Source organism: Emydura macquarii, unplaced genomic scaffold (genome assembly GCF_026122565.2).
Source record: "Emydura macquarii macquarii isolate MOO-44397 ecotype Brisbane River unplaced genomic scaffold, CSIRO-AGI_Emac_v2 contig_3517, whole genome shotgun sequence".
Lineage (NCBI taxonomy): Eukaryota > Metazoa > Chordata > Testudines > Chelidae > Emydura > Emydura macquarii.
Window position 1 is genome coordinate 11,026,409 of NW_027133654.1, and position 16,166 is coordinate 11,042,574.

The following is a 16,166-nucleotide window of genomic DNA, read 5'->3' on the forward strand; positions in this document are numbered from 1 at the left end:
GAGATCCTGTTAGGAACTGAGTAGTGCATGGGCAGGCCTAGTGGTTGGAGCAGCAGCTGGGTAGATAAAATCTTCCCTTCTCCTGATTAAAGGGGAGAGGTTTTTGACAGGGTCACATGTCACCTTTTCACCTTTTGGCATGGCTTTATGTTTTCTACACACACAGTGTTGGAATAGAACGCTGAACATTTAATACACCAGCATAAGGGAGTGTGCAATCTGGCAAACCCCCTCAAATCTGCCATTCTTAATTAAAGGGAAAAAGGAATAAGTGAAAGGGGGTCCCCACACCTCATCTGGAGTATGTGGGAGCTGCTACCGATCTGCAGAGTGCAGGTTTGGGTTGCGAGTTTTAATTCTCCAGCTGATTACTACCATATCTAGTGCTCCCCTAGGCTTTGCTCATGCAAAATGAATGTAATCCTGCTTTCCAATGACCTCACTCCAACAGTCTCACTTTCTCTTAAGCTTTAATAGGAGATATTACTTTCCTACCTTGAGGGAAACCAAATATCTGAATATTTCATTCATAGCCATTTTTTAAATGCCTCCTCAGTTTAGTTGCTGACTATATATTTGACAGTTCTTGGCTGGAGAGGAGAATAAATAGCTATGCTATCTCGTGGGGAGGGGGAGAAGGGGTTGCTTTGTTTTTTGTTTAAAACCAAAATGTGGACTTCTCTGTTTAGATTTATAAGCCTCCGAACTGTTATTCTCCTGTAATTGCTCTTTGTTAGGGTGACCAGATAGCAAGTGTGAAAAATTGGGACAGGAGGTGAGGGGTAATAGGCACCTATATAGGAAAAATCCCCAAATATCAGGACTGTCCCTATAAAATCGGGCCATCTGGTCACCCTTCTCTTAGTCTGCTAGAGGAACTGGTAGACTATTCATCCTGAAGGCTTCCCTTGATTTCCCTTGCACTCCTCGCTTCCCTGCAATAAGTCCATACACTGCTATACATCCTAACAGCATTAAAAACTCACATCACTAATGGCTACATTCCAGCAGGACCAGAGAACCTGTAATCGCTTTTAGTTTAATGCTATCTTACGGGGGGAAATACCTAAGAAGCTAGTGTAGTGTTTTTGTGCAATTTACTGTAAGTCTGCCACTGCATTTGGAGGAGATATGAAAAGCACAAAGTATCTGGCTCGGAGTTAATGGATAGGCAGATGCACACATACAACTACAGTGCCACAGTGATGCATGCATGTGTGGCATGTTAAATATGAAGTGGGCCTGATTCTCCTCTCACTTTATAACTCCATTCACTTCAGTGCAGTGATGCCTGACTTACACCCGTGTAGCAAAAAGATAATCAGGCCCTGAGATTTTAATTAAGGAAAGAATCACCTACAGCACCTGTTGTTGCTTCAGGCATCATGGGCCAAAAGTCTGTTCTAATTTATACTGATGTATTCCTATTGGCTTCAGTGGAATGACACTATAGTGACAGGAGAATTTTATCCGATATGTATATGATCATCTGTACGGAATATCCTAATGTGCATTATTTGTAGTTCTTATGTTAGGTATAGAGCCACGTAATTGATCTACCAAGCTATACACAGTTGCTTCCTATCATTTTTCATGTAACATTACATTTATTACTGTTATAGGCAAGTCAGCTACCAGCGCTGCTTTGAGATGGCAATCAAAAAGGCACAATCTGTAGTGGGATCTAGGCAAATAAAGGTTACAATTCTACCTGTAACATGTTATTTTTCTTTCCAAGTATTTTGGGGAATACTATTACTAACCATGAAGATCTTGGCTCTGAAAGTGAATGTTCCCTTGTTGATCTAGGGAGGGTTGTTAGATGCAAAAGGAGCTCTTTCATGCTAGCCTCCCTAAGACCCCTGACATGACTTGGAAGAGTAAGAAATTGGTCAGATATAACATTGCAGCAGACTGTGCGGCTGTCATGATGTATATGTCACAACTAAGCAGAGGGAATTTTGTGAGGTTCATGGTGGTATGTCGGCCTGGAACTGAGCAGGCATTTTTAATTACACAGTAATGACCGATAGGCTGTATTTAAACCAGTCTTTCAGCCACCAAAACATGTGACCCAGAACTAAGCACTAAGTCTGCATAATAATAAACCAACTCAGTTATTCTCTTGGTTTCCCTCCTGTTTTCATGCATTTGTTTTGCTTTTGCAGGTAGTGGTGTGCTAGCTGTGTTGCTGATGATCATATTTCTGGATCAAATCAAAGCCAGCCAAGCAGAAAGCGAGACAGAAAAAATGCAGATTCAGTCCTTTTGGTCCACATTCCTGGCAACTTTCCAGCATCTTAAAGATAAGCGACAGTGTCTCCTAATCCCTTTGACAATGTACAGTGGGTTTGAACAGGGATTCCTTGCTGGTGACTATACAAAGGTGGGACTGAATGTTCCTAGTTATGCTTGATCTCACTATAATTTACCTTTGCTAAATAGTATTTCAACTACCAGATAATTACTCAGAATAAAATGAGGTATATGCAATGGCAGGGGACATTCTTAGCAAGGCTAAATTACTGCATACTACTACTTAAATTAACTCTGAGTGAGCTCTTCAAATACAAGAGGCTGGCAATAAATATATCCCCCGGGACATAGTGTCTCAATCTGTGGTATGCATACCCCTGGGGGTACGCGACGAAAAATCCAGTGAAGGGAGGTGAGTGGCAGCTGCCAACTTCGGAGGAAGCCAGGTTGCAGCCATCTGCTTCCCGCCCAGCTTTTTGGGACGCCAGACGGCAGCCGGAGGCTTGGGCAGCAGCCACTGGCTTTTTGGGAAGCCGGGTGGCAGCCTCCTGGTCCTGCCTGGTCCCAGCTCCCAGGTGGGATCCCAGTGGCAGCCTCCTGTGCCTTGTTTGCCTCAGTTTGAAGATGGGCAGCAGCTGCCTGCCCACATTCCCGGGTCCCAGCCTGCGTGGAAGCCTCCTCTGCCCCAGCTCGGAGCAGGTGGCAGTCACCCACCTCCCGGGCTGGCAGCAAGACAGCAGCCAACTGCAACTTGCCCAGGTGGCAGCTCCCCTCCTCAGCTCAAAGCCCAGTGCCCAGAAAGCCAGGTGGAGAGCCCAGCGGCTTGCCCAGTTCTGGAGCCCGTCTCTACCAGCAGGCTTACTTGTCAATGTCACTACTCTAGCTGTTTTTACCAGATTTTATCAGTATAAAAATGTTAAGAGGGGCCTACACAGTGTGATTTGCCCCAGGCCCACACCCCCCTAGGGACGGCAATGGGGAGCGTTGCTATCCACTCTGCTGGGCTGCTAGTGCCTGCTCATACTTCACAAGTTCCCACCTGTGTAATGAGAACACCATGTGACCCTGCCATCAGGCCATAGTGATTGGCTGGCATTCATTTTTGCTCCTATATGGAGGAAGGAAAGGAGGGGAGAAACAGCAGGGGGTTTTGTGATTTGCCTCAGTCACACAGCACTGCAGAACTCAGAACTCTCCTGCTTAATGAGAAATACAGTCATCCAGCAGTAAAGGGGGAAAAGATTGCATTTCTCAGAGTGTTAGGGTACTTATTAAAATTTTCAGACGTTAAGGGGCACTTGCTACTTAAAAGGTTGAGAAACACTCCCCTGGGATATCATTAGGGAATAAACACCTTAAATGATCTTAACTTACCATGGGAGGCCACACCAGAGAACTACAGGATCAGGTTTTTCATCTGGTTATAAATAACAAAGGCAGTAATAAAGCTAGGAGTTTGGAAGGTTTCAGGAGCTTAGCTTTGTTACATCTTCCTTCTGGTATCTCCAGAGATTACGTAGGTGCAAGCTAGCACATGTGCCCAGGCTGATGAACTGGAAAAGCTTTACGGGCCATGCTGCCTGATTTATTGATTGCATATTAATTAGGGAAACCTCCTGTATTTGTAATAGTTTTATTAACACAGTAACAAAATTACAAATTACTCTGACCCAGCAAGGTAGAGAGAGAACACAGAATGAGCATCTAAGCATCCATGTACTCACACCATCCCTTGCAGAAAAACCCAAAGGGCTAGTCATCATTCTCACCTTCATCCTCATCACCAACGACTATCATCCTGGCATCTCTCGAGGCATACAAGCCAGGATACAGCTTTTATAATGTGTTATGCTGACGCCACTATACCTAATGCATATTCAGTATGGGTTTCAGCCCCTCTTCCTTGTTTGAACTACCACACCCCACTAATATTGAGGTGCCCTTTTCCCAGAGGTTACTAGGCCTTTTGCCTCAAGCTTATTAGCATATATGTCAATTAGTTATCATGGCATTCTTGAGGTTGGACATCCGCTGCTGTTCCTAAGGAAATCTATCTAAAGCTGATATCAACGGGTATCTTGTGGTTACCCTTGTCCACACTTTAGACATTATAGTTATTCTATTCTGTGATCTCTTATGAACTAGAGTTACTCTTAGCTAAGCTATTGTCTCCCAGGCCCCAAGTCTTGTATGCTCATTGCGTTACTACCTTAGCGTATTCCTATGCCTTACCTTGGAGATACATATAGGCTGTAGCCATTTAACACTAAAGGTGAGATTCACCAGGGGGATTTGAGAGCTTAACTGTCACTTTAGGCACCTAATTCCCTTTGGAGGCAAGCCTTCAGCCACATTGCTCTCCTCAACATTTCCTACTGGCTAGCTTAGGTGGCTTCCCACCTAGCATCCTGGCTTTTGTGAATCCCTTTTTTAGGCAAACTCTCCCCATACATTATATAGGCCAGAGATTCTCAAACTGGGGGGTGAGCCTCCCTGCGGGTGGTGTGGAATGTCTGGAGGGCAGGAAGAAGGCGTGAGAAGCTGCTATGGTGCTGCCTTCACAGCTGGGAGCCCAGCCAGCAGCCGCCACTTTCCAGCCACCCAGCTCTGAAGGCAACGTTGCCACCAGCAGTAGCGCAGAAATAAGGGTGGCACAGTATGGTATTGTCATCCTTACTTCTCCACACATCTACGTTCTTTTTGATTCAATGACAGACACAAATCGGAGCCTTTGCTGGCAGAGTTCAGCAACAAGGGAGCTAAAGCTTATCAGTTGCTATCTAGAGATCAAAGCGGTTCAGTGGCAACATTAAAAGATTATTTAGGAATTGACAGGATACACATTTTAAAAAACCACCACCAAACTAACCCCAAAACTAAACCAAACAAAAAATAATCTAGGAAAAAATTATTGAGTTTACAGCAAAAGGTTATAAAAAGTCCTTAGAATTAGGTATAATATTTGTATCTGTTCAGTAATGAAACAATATATTATTGATAAAAGAGAACTCAATAACATTTTAATTAGGTGTTGCATAGACATTTTGGTTCCATTTTTTGTTTAAGGCTATTAAACTATTAGTTCTATTAAGCTGTGTAAAATTTATATTGAACATTTCTCTTCCATTTCTATAAATCAATGGCAGTTTTAAAATGACAGAGAAGTCAGTGCTATTACAGGAGGCAGCATAGGATTGGAACAAAATTTGGAACTTCTAAAATGAAATTTGCAAATAAGGACACTGAGCAATTGCTCATTAGCTCAACTGGATTTCTGGGAACAGCTCCTAAAAATATCGCTTGTTAAAAACCTGCTTTAAGACAAGCATGCCTCCTTGTCGTTCGTCAGGCTTCCTCTTGTCTAGCCTTTGCTCATGCTTTTCATGTTTTCGTCATGGTCACTAGTACAGTAAGTTTCAGAAAACTCCAGATCTTCTCAGGGTACACCATGCCACCCTTACTTCTGCACTGCTGCTGGCGGCAGTGCTGCCTTCAGAGCTGGGTCCCCAGCAGCAGTCGCTGCTCTCTGCTCTGCCTTCAGAGCTGGGTGATCAGAGTAGTGGCTGCTGGCCGGGCACCCAGCTCTGAAGGCAGCACCATGACCAGCAGCAACACAGAAGGAAGGGTGGCATAGTATGGTATTGCCTCTATACTTAAATGGCTCTGTTTGAATCAATACCTTGCTGTTTTTAATATTTAGTGAGAGTTGCATGCAGACTTTTTAAAAAAAAAAAATAGTATATGTACTTGTGTAGCCGGTGGTGTGTGTAAACTACTATGGACACAAAGAAGGGGGATGCGCTCAAATAAGTTTGAGAACCATCTGTATAGGGATCCTGAGTGCCTAAATTAAGCTGTGAAGTTAAGTCCCCCTTATTGAATCCTGAGTGGCTTGACGGCAGATCTGTAAGCTGGCTGGCTACAAAACGTTATGTAGCTGCTTGCAAAACATGTTCAAAACCAGACAGCCTGAAGTGATAAAGAAGAGTCAGAACCACCACTCCCCACACGTCTTCTCAAAAAACAGGACAGAACAGGCTTATTCCCCAGCTGTACATTCAGAAAGTCTTCAAGGAATCTGAAATATGGCAGGAGCTGAACATTGTTTGTAACTTCAGTTTACAAGCCCCATGCACAGCCAGAGAGGGAGGATGAGCCCATTGCTAATCTTGAATGGATAAAGTGACATCCCATATCTATTTAGGAGAATGTTTTTATAGGTAAGATCCATTCCCTTTCTGGGGGTGCACCATGCTCTTTTATGGAGACTGGATTTCAAATCCCAATCCCAGCCAGAGAAGGGTAGAGGATACTTTGTGCCACTCTGTAGCAGGAAGGTCTGGTCACCAGATGGGCTAGTCGTCAGCTCATTGCCTTATAGTTGCTACCGGTCTAGTCATCCTGGCTGTGGCCTCAATCACCCCCTCATGCTCCAATTGCTCTCTCTCAAATCCCACTCACTACAAAGGGGAGGGGGGCAAGATAAGGAGATCTGGGTCCACCCACTCCACAAGGTCCCAACCCAGAGCACTAGGGGTCCTCTCAAAGTGTCCAGCCCAGTTACTGAGCTACCCCAAATTATGTTACCCCTAGGCCACTTCCTACCAGTCTGGAGTCCTTCAGTTTGGAAGAGGGTCACTGGCTTAGCAGACTCCCCTCTGTCTGTGTTCTGTTCAGTCACTCTCTCTCTCAGGGCTTTCAACTCCAAAGGAGGGAGGGGGAGCCCAAGTCCCTGCTGCTAGTGCAGCCTTCACAAAGCCATTGCCATTCCCTGTCTGCACAGCTCTCCGCATCAACCTTGCGTCCTGGTGCCATATGCAGCTCGTTTCTCCCTTCTCCTGGCCTACCAGTGTCCTTTTAAACTGTTCCTCCACTGGCAACATACCTTGTACCTGTTGAGGGGCAGGCCCAGTATTGCACTACTCCCTGCCCTGGTTCAGAGTGGGTCTTCTAGCCTAGACCCCATCACACACTACTATGGGGGCTGATCTGAGTGGGAAACAGGGCTCCCAATGCAGCTCCTGTCCCTTTAAATGAAATGCTGCTGCTGTGGTGCAGGTCTCACTGGGAACTGGGTTGGGAATGTTGCTGGAGGCCTGGTATAGCAGCATTCAAGAGACTTGACAGGGGGATATATAACTGTGCTTTATTGATCATGTCTACACTCAATGAATATTCACCAGCTCTGAGAATCAGACCCTCAGACTTCAGCCACAAAGGCGAGTGGTAGTCTGTGAATAATAATGCCTTGTGTCTGTTCTCTTCTCTTTAGTCATATGTGACCTGTGCCCTGGGGATACATTTTGTTGGTTATGTGATGATCTGCTTTTCAGCTGCAAATTCGCTCTGCTCTCTGTTGTTTGGAAAGATTTCCCAGTTTACTGGCAGAAAATCCCTATTCGCATTAGGTATGTAAAGACTGCTTGGAGGACTAATTGTCTCATCTGGTATGACAAATCCTGTGCTCCCTTTCCCAGAGCCTGGGGCAGGTGGCATCATGCTATAGGCTACCAGTTCAAATGAGATACACCTGGAGGCAAAATCTTCATTTATTAGAGGAGCTGGGGAAGAGAGGAGTCTCACTTAAGCTGCCTATTCAAGTCATTCCATTGACTCAGTTCAGTATCTCTCCATTGCTGACAGGCTCAGCTCACCCTGTTTTTGGTGACACTATCACTCAGACTGAGCTGTTAGTTCTTTAGAGAGCTAACGTAATTGAGGCTGGATTGTCTCTCAATATTGGGCCAAACCCTGATTCTGTTGAAATCAATGGCAGCATTGCTATTTGCTTCAATGAGAGCTGACTTTATCAATAGCTCAGTCAGGACCAAATTCCTTGCCAATTTTGCCAAAACCACAACAAGTAATGAGATAATGTGTTAGTTTGGTCCTTGGGGGAAAATGTGAACTTGGGGCTCCCGGCAGCCAGCAGGATAGGTTTTGAACATTAGTTCTGTGGCCTAATTGCCTGTTGTTTTCTAGGGCAGAAAAATGAAAATAAAAGCAAGAGAAAGCTATCTCAATGCATCAGTTTAGAATAAATGAAGTTCTGCTTATGGACAAGTAGTATGCAGGGTGCTGTGAGGAAAAGAGACTTATGTGATAGATATATTTAAGGGTTCTGTCCAGTGGACATTGAAAAAAGGCTGTCCCAATATATAATTTACCAGGCCAGAAAAATAGAGGAAAGTGTTTCATTTGCAGCTCAGTATCTGAAAATGAGATTCCTTGTAATTTTCTTCAAATGGAACAGCAGTTATCCTGAACTCGATAGCACAGTTCCCTTTATTAATAGAAATTGCATTCTTGATTCCATGTGCATGGCCCTAGAAATTTTCCCTAAGGTAGTTTTAAATCTAGAGACAAGAGACTCAGTTCTTAATATAGAACCTTGGAACGTTGCAGGTTCTAAGTGTTCAGTTTTCCCATACATATTTTTGGTTTTTTGCATATTTCTCACTCTAGGGGGCTCATTTCATCTTCAGGAAACAAAAGAAAATTACAGTCCTTATAAGGGTCTGATTCAAAGCCACCATCCACCCACAATCTCTTTCCAATGACTTCACTGGGCTTTGTATCAGGGTCCTTAGAAAGAGAGCAAAATTTAGTGACTCACTAACATTCTCCATTGAAGCAGAAAGACAAAATGGCAGCCATTCCTTCAGCAGGCATCCTAGATTATCTTAATGGTCCCCTTAAAATACCAAACATCTATATTTTAAGGACACTATATGGAAAACCAAATGACATCCTTTCAGTTATCTACCAGTAGACAGATAGATCACATTAGGATTCAAAGTGTTCAAGGGTCCCCTTTGCCTAATCAGTGACACATTGGCTTGGCTAATCCCATTGGGAACTCTTCATTTTTGGGTTAACATCTACATTAGCTCAGAAGACCTCTCTATTTAGGACATGCCTGAGATGTCTACATGAAAACAGGCTCTTATCAAAAGGTTTCATTGTACAATATTAACTGATGACCAAGAATGTATTGCAGTGTCTTCATGTAACTTTAAAATGAGGAGTACAAATGTCAGAACCTTCCTGGTTCACAGATCTTATTTTATTCAATAGCGTTGAAATAAATCTTGCAGTATACCCTGAAACTCTGTATATCTAATAGCATATTTTCAGTTTCTAATGGCAGTTATGTTCTCTCCTAAACCTACAGCTGCAATTACAAACACTGCCTGTATAATAGCACTATTGCTGTGGAAACCTCATCCCAAACAGCTTGCTGTATTCTTCATATTCCCTGCTCTTTGGGGCATGGCTGATGCCATCTGGCAGACACAGACCAATGGTAAGTCCCAGTGACCGCTAACTGAACCTCACTGAGATATAGTATTCTGTATGTTTTTGTTTATGTGCAGTCTGTTTTACTGTACGTGGGCATAAAACCTTGTGGTGGGTTTATGGCTGGGGCTTAAGGAAATATGCTTACCTACCTTTCAGTCAGGAATGAGAAACTAATCAAAATGCCTATAGCTTAGCTCTAGCCAAGATGAAGGGAGGGGACATCCTTGAACAAGGCACTGGATGATCAAAATACATCTTTGAAATGCTCATAAAATTCCAGAAGGAAATTAAAAATTCAGAGTTAACTAACTTAATAACCAGGTTGTATCATAGACCTACCATTGTAGACATGGCCTTCGTATATACTGCCATCTGAAATAAACAGTTTATGCAAATGTTCTCAAAATTCTAACTATTAATATATTTCAATACCCCTCTCTGCTAAGAATAAAGGAATTCTCCTTTTTAAAGACTGGAGAACACACAACCTAAAGATTAAAAACAGGACAAGTCAAAAGAGTCATGGACTGTGGTGGTTATTAGACCTTACATATTTAAAGGCAGTCCCCCTCAAGCCACCAATCTTAGTCTTTCTAATTGACGATCATAACATATACTGGCAAGACTTCCCATAGCCTGCCACAAGCAAGACACAGTATACATGCACTCCTATCTTTTCATGCCTCTTTTCTCTCCATTTCTTGATTTTTTTCAACGGTAACTATAATTCAGATCTGTCTGTTAACCGTGGGATACAGGTACTGGCTGACCCTCCCAGGGTGAGGTGTAGTGTACGACATGGCCAGCCTACTAGGTCCTGTGCCAGATTGCATAGCTGGGTCTTCCTTCCCATGTACTGCCTCAGCTTCCCTCTAGTTGGTTGGGTAGTTTGGATGAGCTGACCCTCTGGTTAAATCAAAATGCTCTCCTGTTTCAAGAGCTGAAATAATCCAAAGGAAAGAAAAACACATTCCCTTTGCCCTGCCCAGGCCATACTACTCTTTCCAAGATCCATACACACAACGCCTTAGACACAAGGAAGTGAAAGGTAGGGCTTCCTCTCACCCAATCTGGAAGCACTACCTGGGATCCCTAAATGAGAGCAGGTGCACACACCAGGCTACAAGCCCACAGCTCCTCTCTCCTCCCAGGCTATATAAGTCTTCTGCTTCCAGCACAGGCCTAAACCACCACCTCTCATATTCAGATTCACACCTGCTGAGGTAAGGCTGATATCAGCACTTATTTGCTGTCCCAGGATTAAACAGTTCATACATTTCCTGCCTTTAATACACCTATCCATAGGGGTTCTGCCTCTTCAGTCTGCCTTTCCCAGGCTTCTTCCCCAGCTCTCTGAACCATGCAGCCCGTCTTGTCTCATCCCATGGCTCTCTTTTTACTGAGGAACAGGTCCTGTCTTTTATCTCGCTTCCCTCTTTCCCAGCAAGTCTTGCTCTCAGCAACTTTCTCCCTCGGGTAGCACATCCTCCAGAAGGCCTGGCTTTAAAGTAGCCATGGCCCAATAACAGGAGGCTTGGGTTGCATCTCCCTTAAAGGTAGCTTTACATCCTTACAACAGAGAGAAAGAAAAAACAGGAGGGAAGGGCCCAAGGTCATAGAAGGAGGCTAAGGAAGTATTGCAGTTCTTAACTATAGAGTAGTCTCTGACAACATATGGTTCTTCATATTGGTGTACAGTGAGCGATTGTGGCTCATGAGCCTTGTGGTACAGTGGCATGGTTACTCACGGTTATAGTACTGTTCCGTAGTTCAGGTGCCACCTTCTTGCCTAAGTTCCTGGAAGGTCATTCAAACAAGTTCACATTTAGTGTTTGACCAACAAGCAAAATAAGTTCTTTATGCATGTACAACCCCCCTATATATTTTCTTCTTATTTTTAGCTGTGCTGCAAGACAAAATATCACAATTGCACATGAGTTTGCATCTTCCCATTGTCACATGGCATCACTGATTCAGAGAGAGCTGCAATGTTATTACATCATGATGCTGCATCACCCCATGGGCTCTGCAGTTTTATAGGTTTCTGCTCAGGATTTCTATATGGGCCCGATTCTTCTCTCACCTACATCAGTTTTATACCAGTATAACCCGATTGCCTTCACCGGCGTTATTCCTGATTTACGGCAGTGAGCGTCCAGATTCAGGCTTTTACAATAATAGTTTAAAGGCCAAATCTTGCCTTTCTTACTCAGGAAAACTGCATTGAAGTTCAATGGGATCTTAGATTACAGACTGAGTCAAAAACAGAGTAAAACCACCAAGTTGTGGTGCAGGATTAGGGTTTATGAGATAGTCAAAGAAAGATTTACTTTGAGCTGGTATGGATATGTCCTCTAATATTGATCAAGGGTTCCCCCTGCAGGGTATGAATTAGAACTGAATGAATCCTTTCACCTGTTTCCTTATTTTTTTCTCTCTAATATTTGTGTGTGGCTGGGTGATTGGGTGTCCCCCCTAGTTATTTTGGATAGAATCTGTTCCATTTTTCAGCATGCAGTACCTTCTCTTGTCGAAACTGAACATAGCTGCCAAGGTCCTTCCGGCTAATAATTGCAGTTCTTAAATAACAATTGTGTAGCACAGGACAACCAAGTGGAAGGCAGCAAAATAAAATGCTTTCCAGCCTCACATGCCTCTTTAGAAAGGAGCTGAATCAATGTCTGGCAGGCTGATAGAACTGGAGCTCAAATTATTTTCAGCATCCCCAGTTTGTGCCCATTCCTAGTTATAAGGAGAGGAAAAGTTAAGTGACACCTAAAAATGAGGCTGGGGGTTACACTTCTAAAAGTGAGGGGCTGTTACAGCCAGCTGGAATCAGGCATAGCACCAAGGAAGCACAGCACACATTTCTCCATTCAGCCCTCAAACCTGGTCTGCCAACTAAGTGCAACAGTTTTATGATATGGACGAATGTTTGTTAGGGCCAGACTCATGTTCCTGTGTGTCTTATGCCCAACTGTTAGTGCATATTCAACCCAGAAATTAGAGTTATAGGTCCAGATTCACAAAGGGATCCTCAAAACTATTCAGGCACCTAAAGCCCATTGAAATCTATTACAGTTAGGTGCCTAATTACCTTTAAGGCATTGCCATACTGAGTGTTGCACACAACTTTTAGGTGCCTAGAAAAATCATAGGATTCCACAAATTCTGGGTTAAACATCTAGGTTCCCTATACAATTAATAGGGAGAGAGAGGTGCTTGAGAATGGGACCCACAAGAGGGGCCTAAACTAGCCAGTGGGAGATGCCAATAAGAGGGTGTCCTAAATTCTGCCTCTCGTATGGAGTTAGGTGCCTATCTCGGCTTGTGACAAAACCCACAAAACCCTCTTGAACAAACAAGAAAAAAAACCCTCCTAAAAATAAAAAAAAAACTCTTTACATTCAGAAATGTTATTACATTAGCAAATATTGTTTATACTAATTCTCACTCCCTTAATCCAAGAATCTGATCATTTTCACCCAGGTAAAACCCCTTTTCAGAATTAACTAAAAGGGACTGTAGCACAGTCTCATTACTAGAACGTCATTACTTTTACAAAATGTAGTACAGGACATTTGTGTACTATGAAGGATTATCAAATCATTAACACTAACCTACACAGATCCAGGTTAATGAACTATATATCTTGTTATGCACTAGCCTTGATTTCTCACCATGCTTGTTTGTAAAATTCACCGTGTCCCCTTGTAATTGGCATGAATTAGCAGGTTCTACCATCCAGATGATGATACATTTAGCTTCATGAAGACAGTTACAGTATCTCACAGCTCACCCAGATTTTTTTGAGAAATACTTCAGCAGGAAAAGATTTTTGTGACCCTAACACAAGCTAGAAATTCAGATTTACACTGGATATTATAACACTCGAGACAAAAAACTGTCCTCTTTGTTGTTTGAGACTATGGGCTGAGCTCAGCCCACCTCATTGATCTTACATTGAAATACTGCAAGCCATATAAGTACCTAGATCATAGTACCGTCTCTCATTCTACTCCTTCAATTAATTTAGCACTGTCGTTTCAAAACTCTACAGAAAACATCCTTTCTTCTTTGCCTGCAATGGTCTGTCTTTCCCTCTCTCTCACTCTCTCTGCTAATATATATTCACCAAGTTACTGTTTGTGTATTATTTAACTTCTTATAACACAGATACAATTTGCATGACAGAAGACACTAAGACACAAACTTGTATTTTCCTGTGATTTGACCTTTATGGAGGAGAAATATAATTCCTGTTGTAGAAAATACAGAATATGCCATGTTTTCACACTTACCATCACAAGCATTGTCTCCTTCCTTGCAGCACTCTATGGAGTTTTATTTGAGAAGCACAAGGAGGCAGCCTTTGCTAATTATCGACTCTGGGAGTCATTGGGATATGTCATAGCCTTTGGATATAGCACTTTCTTACATGTTTACATCAAACTGTACATTGTACTGGCTGTGCTGGTGGTAGCCATAGTGATGTATGGGATTGTTGAATACTTGGAAGCAAAGGACTTGCCTGGAACACCTACCACCATGAAGAAGGAAACAACAGGACCTCCAGTCCAGCAAACAAACCTGTAACCCAACAGGATCTGAGCAGTGGAAACAAAGAAATTGGTTGTGCTAAGCTGCTCAGCATTCTTTAAGGGAGCTTTAAAGTGTTCAAACATATTTTAGGAAGACTATAAAGGAACTGATTTTAGGGTAAGTCCAATATAAAGAAATAGGAATAAATCTTTTCATACCTTTGTTTTTTTAAAAGATGATTATCTGACTGTCATTTCACTCAACCTCTTACTAATAATGACCAATTATTTTTTTAAATGCAAAAAAATTCAATTAAAAATGTTAATAAACATGAAAGAGACATTTACCCTGTAAGATAGTTTTTGTACCCAAGTATCAGACAGGGGACCAAAGGTTCAGATCCAGTGGTGCAAAAATGTACACACCACACCCTTCGATTCCCACTGAAGTCAATGGGTGTACAGCAGTGGTCCCCAAACTGTGGGGCATGCTCCCCTAGAGGGGCACAGAAGAACATTTGGGGGAGGAGGGGCGCATGGCAGGGTCCAGGCCAGTCCTTACAGGGAGCAGGGAGGGGAACACCACTCAGCTCCACTCTGCCCTCAGCCCCACTCCTGCTCCAGGCTGCGCTCAGGCCCCCCATTCCGGAGGCCTGGGCCAGAGCTCTGGCTCCTGGGGGAACATGGAACAAAAATGTTTGGGGACCACTGGTGTGGAGGGTTCTCAACCTTTTTCAGGGGCAACTGTTGTGGGATTGGATCCCCAATAACTACCTCATTATAACAACATCTACCCTCATGACCATGAATCTTAATTATTGCAGTTCCCTCCCATCAAGTTTTAATGGAAGGTTTGTCCATTGTTTATTGCTTGTCCTGAATGTACTAATATGTGCCTAAGAATGTCTGATCATATTATTCCCATCCTCCATTTGTATTTTTTTTTTTAAACACTTGCTGTCTGTAACCACAGAGAACTTGTAGTTGGCTTGATTGTTTAAAACCTTAATGGTATATGCCTGGCTATGCACTATTTAAGAATTCTAACTGAACTGTTTTCATGTGTATTTGCACTCCACAAAATCCACTCTTAAGAGATTCCGCCATGTCTTAGGACAGCAGACAATTGTGTCTGTGCCATTGTGGTTCTTGCATCCTAGTACTCACGCCTTCTTATTGTTCCTTTCCTCAGCGCCTCCCTCACCACTTTAAAAACAAACCCCACGCAAAGTGGTTGTTGTCAACATTTCTAAAAAAATCATAACCATGGTTACCTTTTCCCTCCTACTATGTACCATGCAGGATTCCCCGGACCCCATTTCATTTTTGTTTGGCATTTTATTACATTGTTGGGGTTATTTTGTGCCATCATAAAATTATTGAACAGTGTCTCCAGCACCTTGACAGGTGGGCACTGTCCAAAATCAATCATTATTAGTAGTAGTAGTAATAGCAGCAGGACAGCATAATCCTTTTTATAAAGCAAACAAAGTGTCAGAAGGAAAATTGAAGACAATGCCTGCCAATCTCAGGCATCAGATCTGGAAACAAGTGACATTGTAACATAAATTGTGTCATGCCGTGACGTGAACATTTGAGACTACTAGGCTCAGTTGTTAACTGCACCATTGGAGTAAGGCATTGATAAAATAAAAACAAATGTGGATGTAACAAAAAGATAGAAATAATCAAATTCAACCCTCTCAAATGTATTCCTTTTCACAATTTTTTCCTCACAACACTTTCTTCCCTCAAATATTTCCTAGTATCAGGATTCTTGTTCAGATTTCACCCATGTTCCTGTCCATCCTTTCATATTATATGTTTGTTTACCTACTTTATAATTATGTCTAGCATAAATAAAAGCAGGTGAGCTCCTTCACAGATCTACCTCCTTGATATGCCTTTGCTCTGTCAGTTCTGAAAAAAGGCTTGTCATTAATCACTCTGTTCATTATATTGGTGACTAAACTATCATAGCAGTGGAATTCTCAGTAATGTTCATCATACAACTGGTGATTACAGATGAATTTGCAATTACATCTAGTTAACCTCCTGATTCCTTTA

General features: G+C 42.7%; 1 protein-coding gene across 1 annotated transcript in view; it reads left to right on the forward strand.

Annotated features, from left to right (window-relative positions):
- UNC93A (unc-93 homolog A) overlaps positions 1–15,903 on the forward strand; it is a 28,897-nt gene extending 12,994 nt beyond the window's left edge. Inside the window, exons 6-9 of the mRNA XM_067535817.1 lie at positions 2,169–2,386; positions 7,529–7,664; positions 9,431–9,562; positions 13,889–15,903. Coding sequence (XP_067391918.1) covers positions 2,169–2,386; positions 7,529–7,664; positions 9,431–9,562; positions 13,889–14,154 — 752 coding nt within the window. The 3' untranslated portion in view covers positions 14,155–15,903. The remainder of the gene's footprint in view (positions 1–2,168; positions 2,387–7,528; positions 7,665–9,430; positions 9,563–13,888) is intronic.
- The last annotated feature ends 263 nt before the right edge of the window (positions 15,904–16,166 follow it).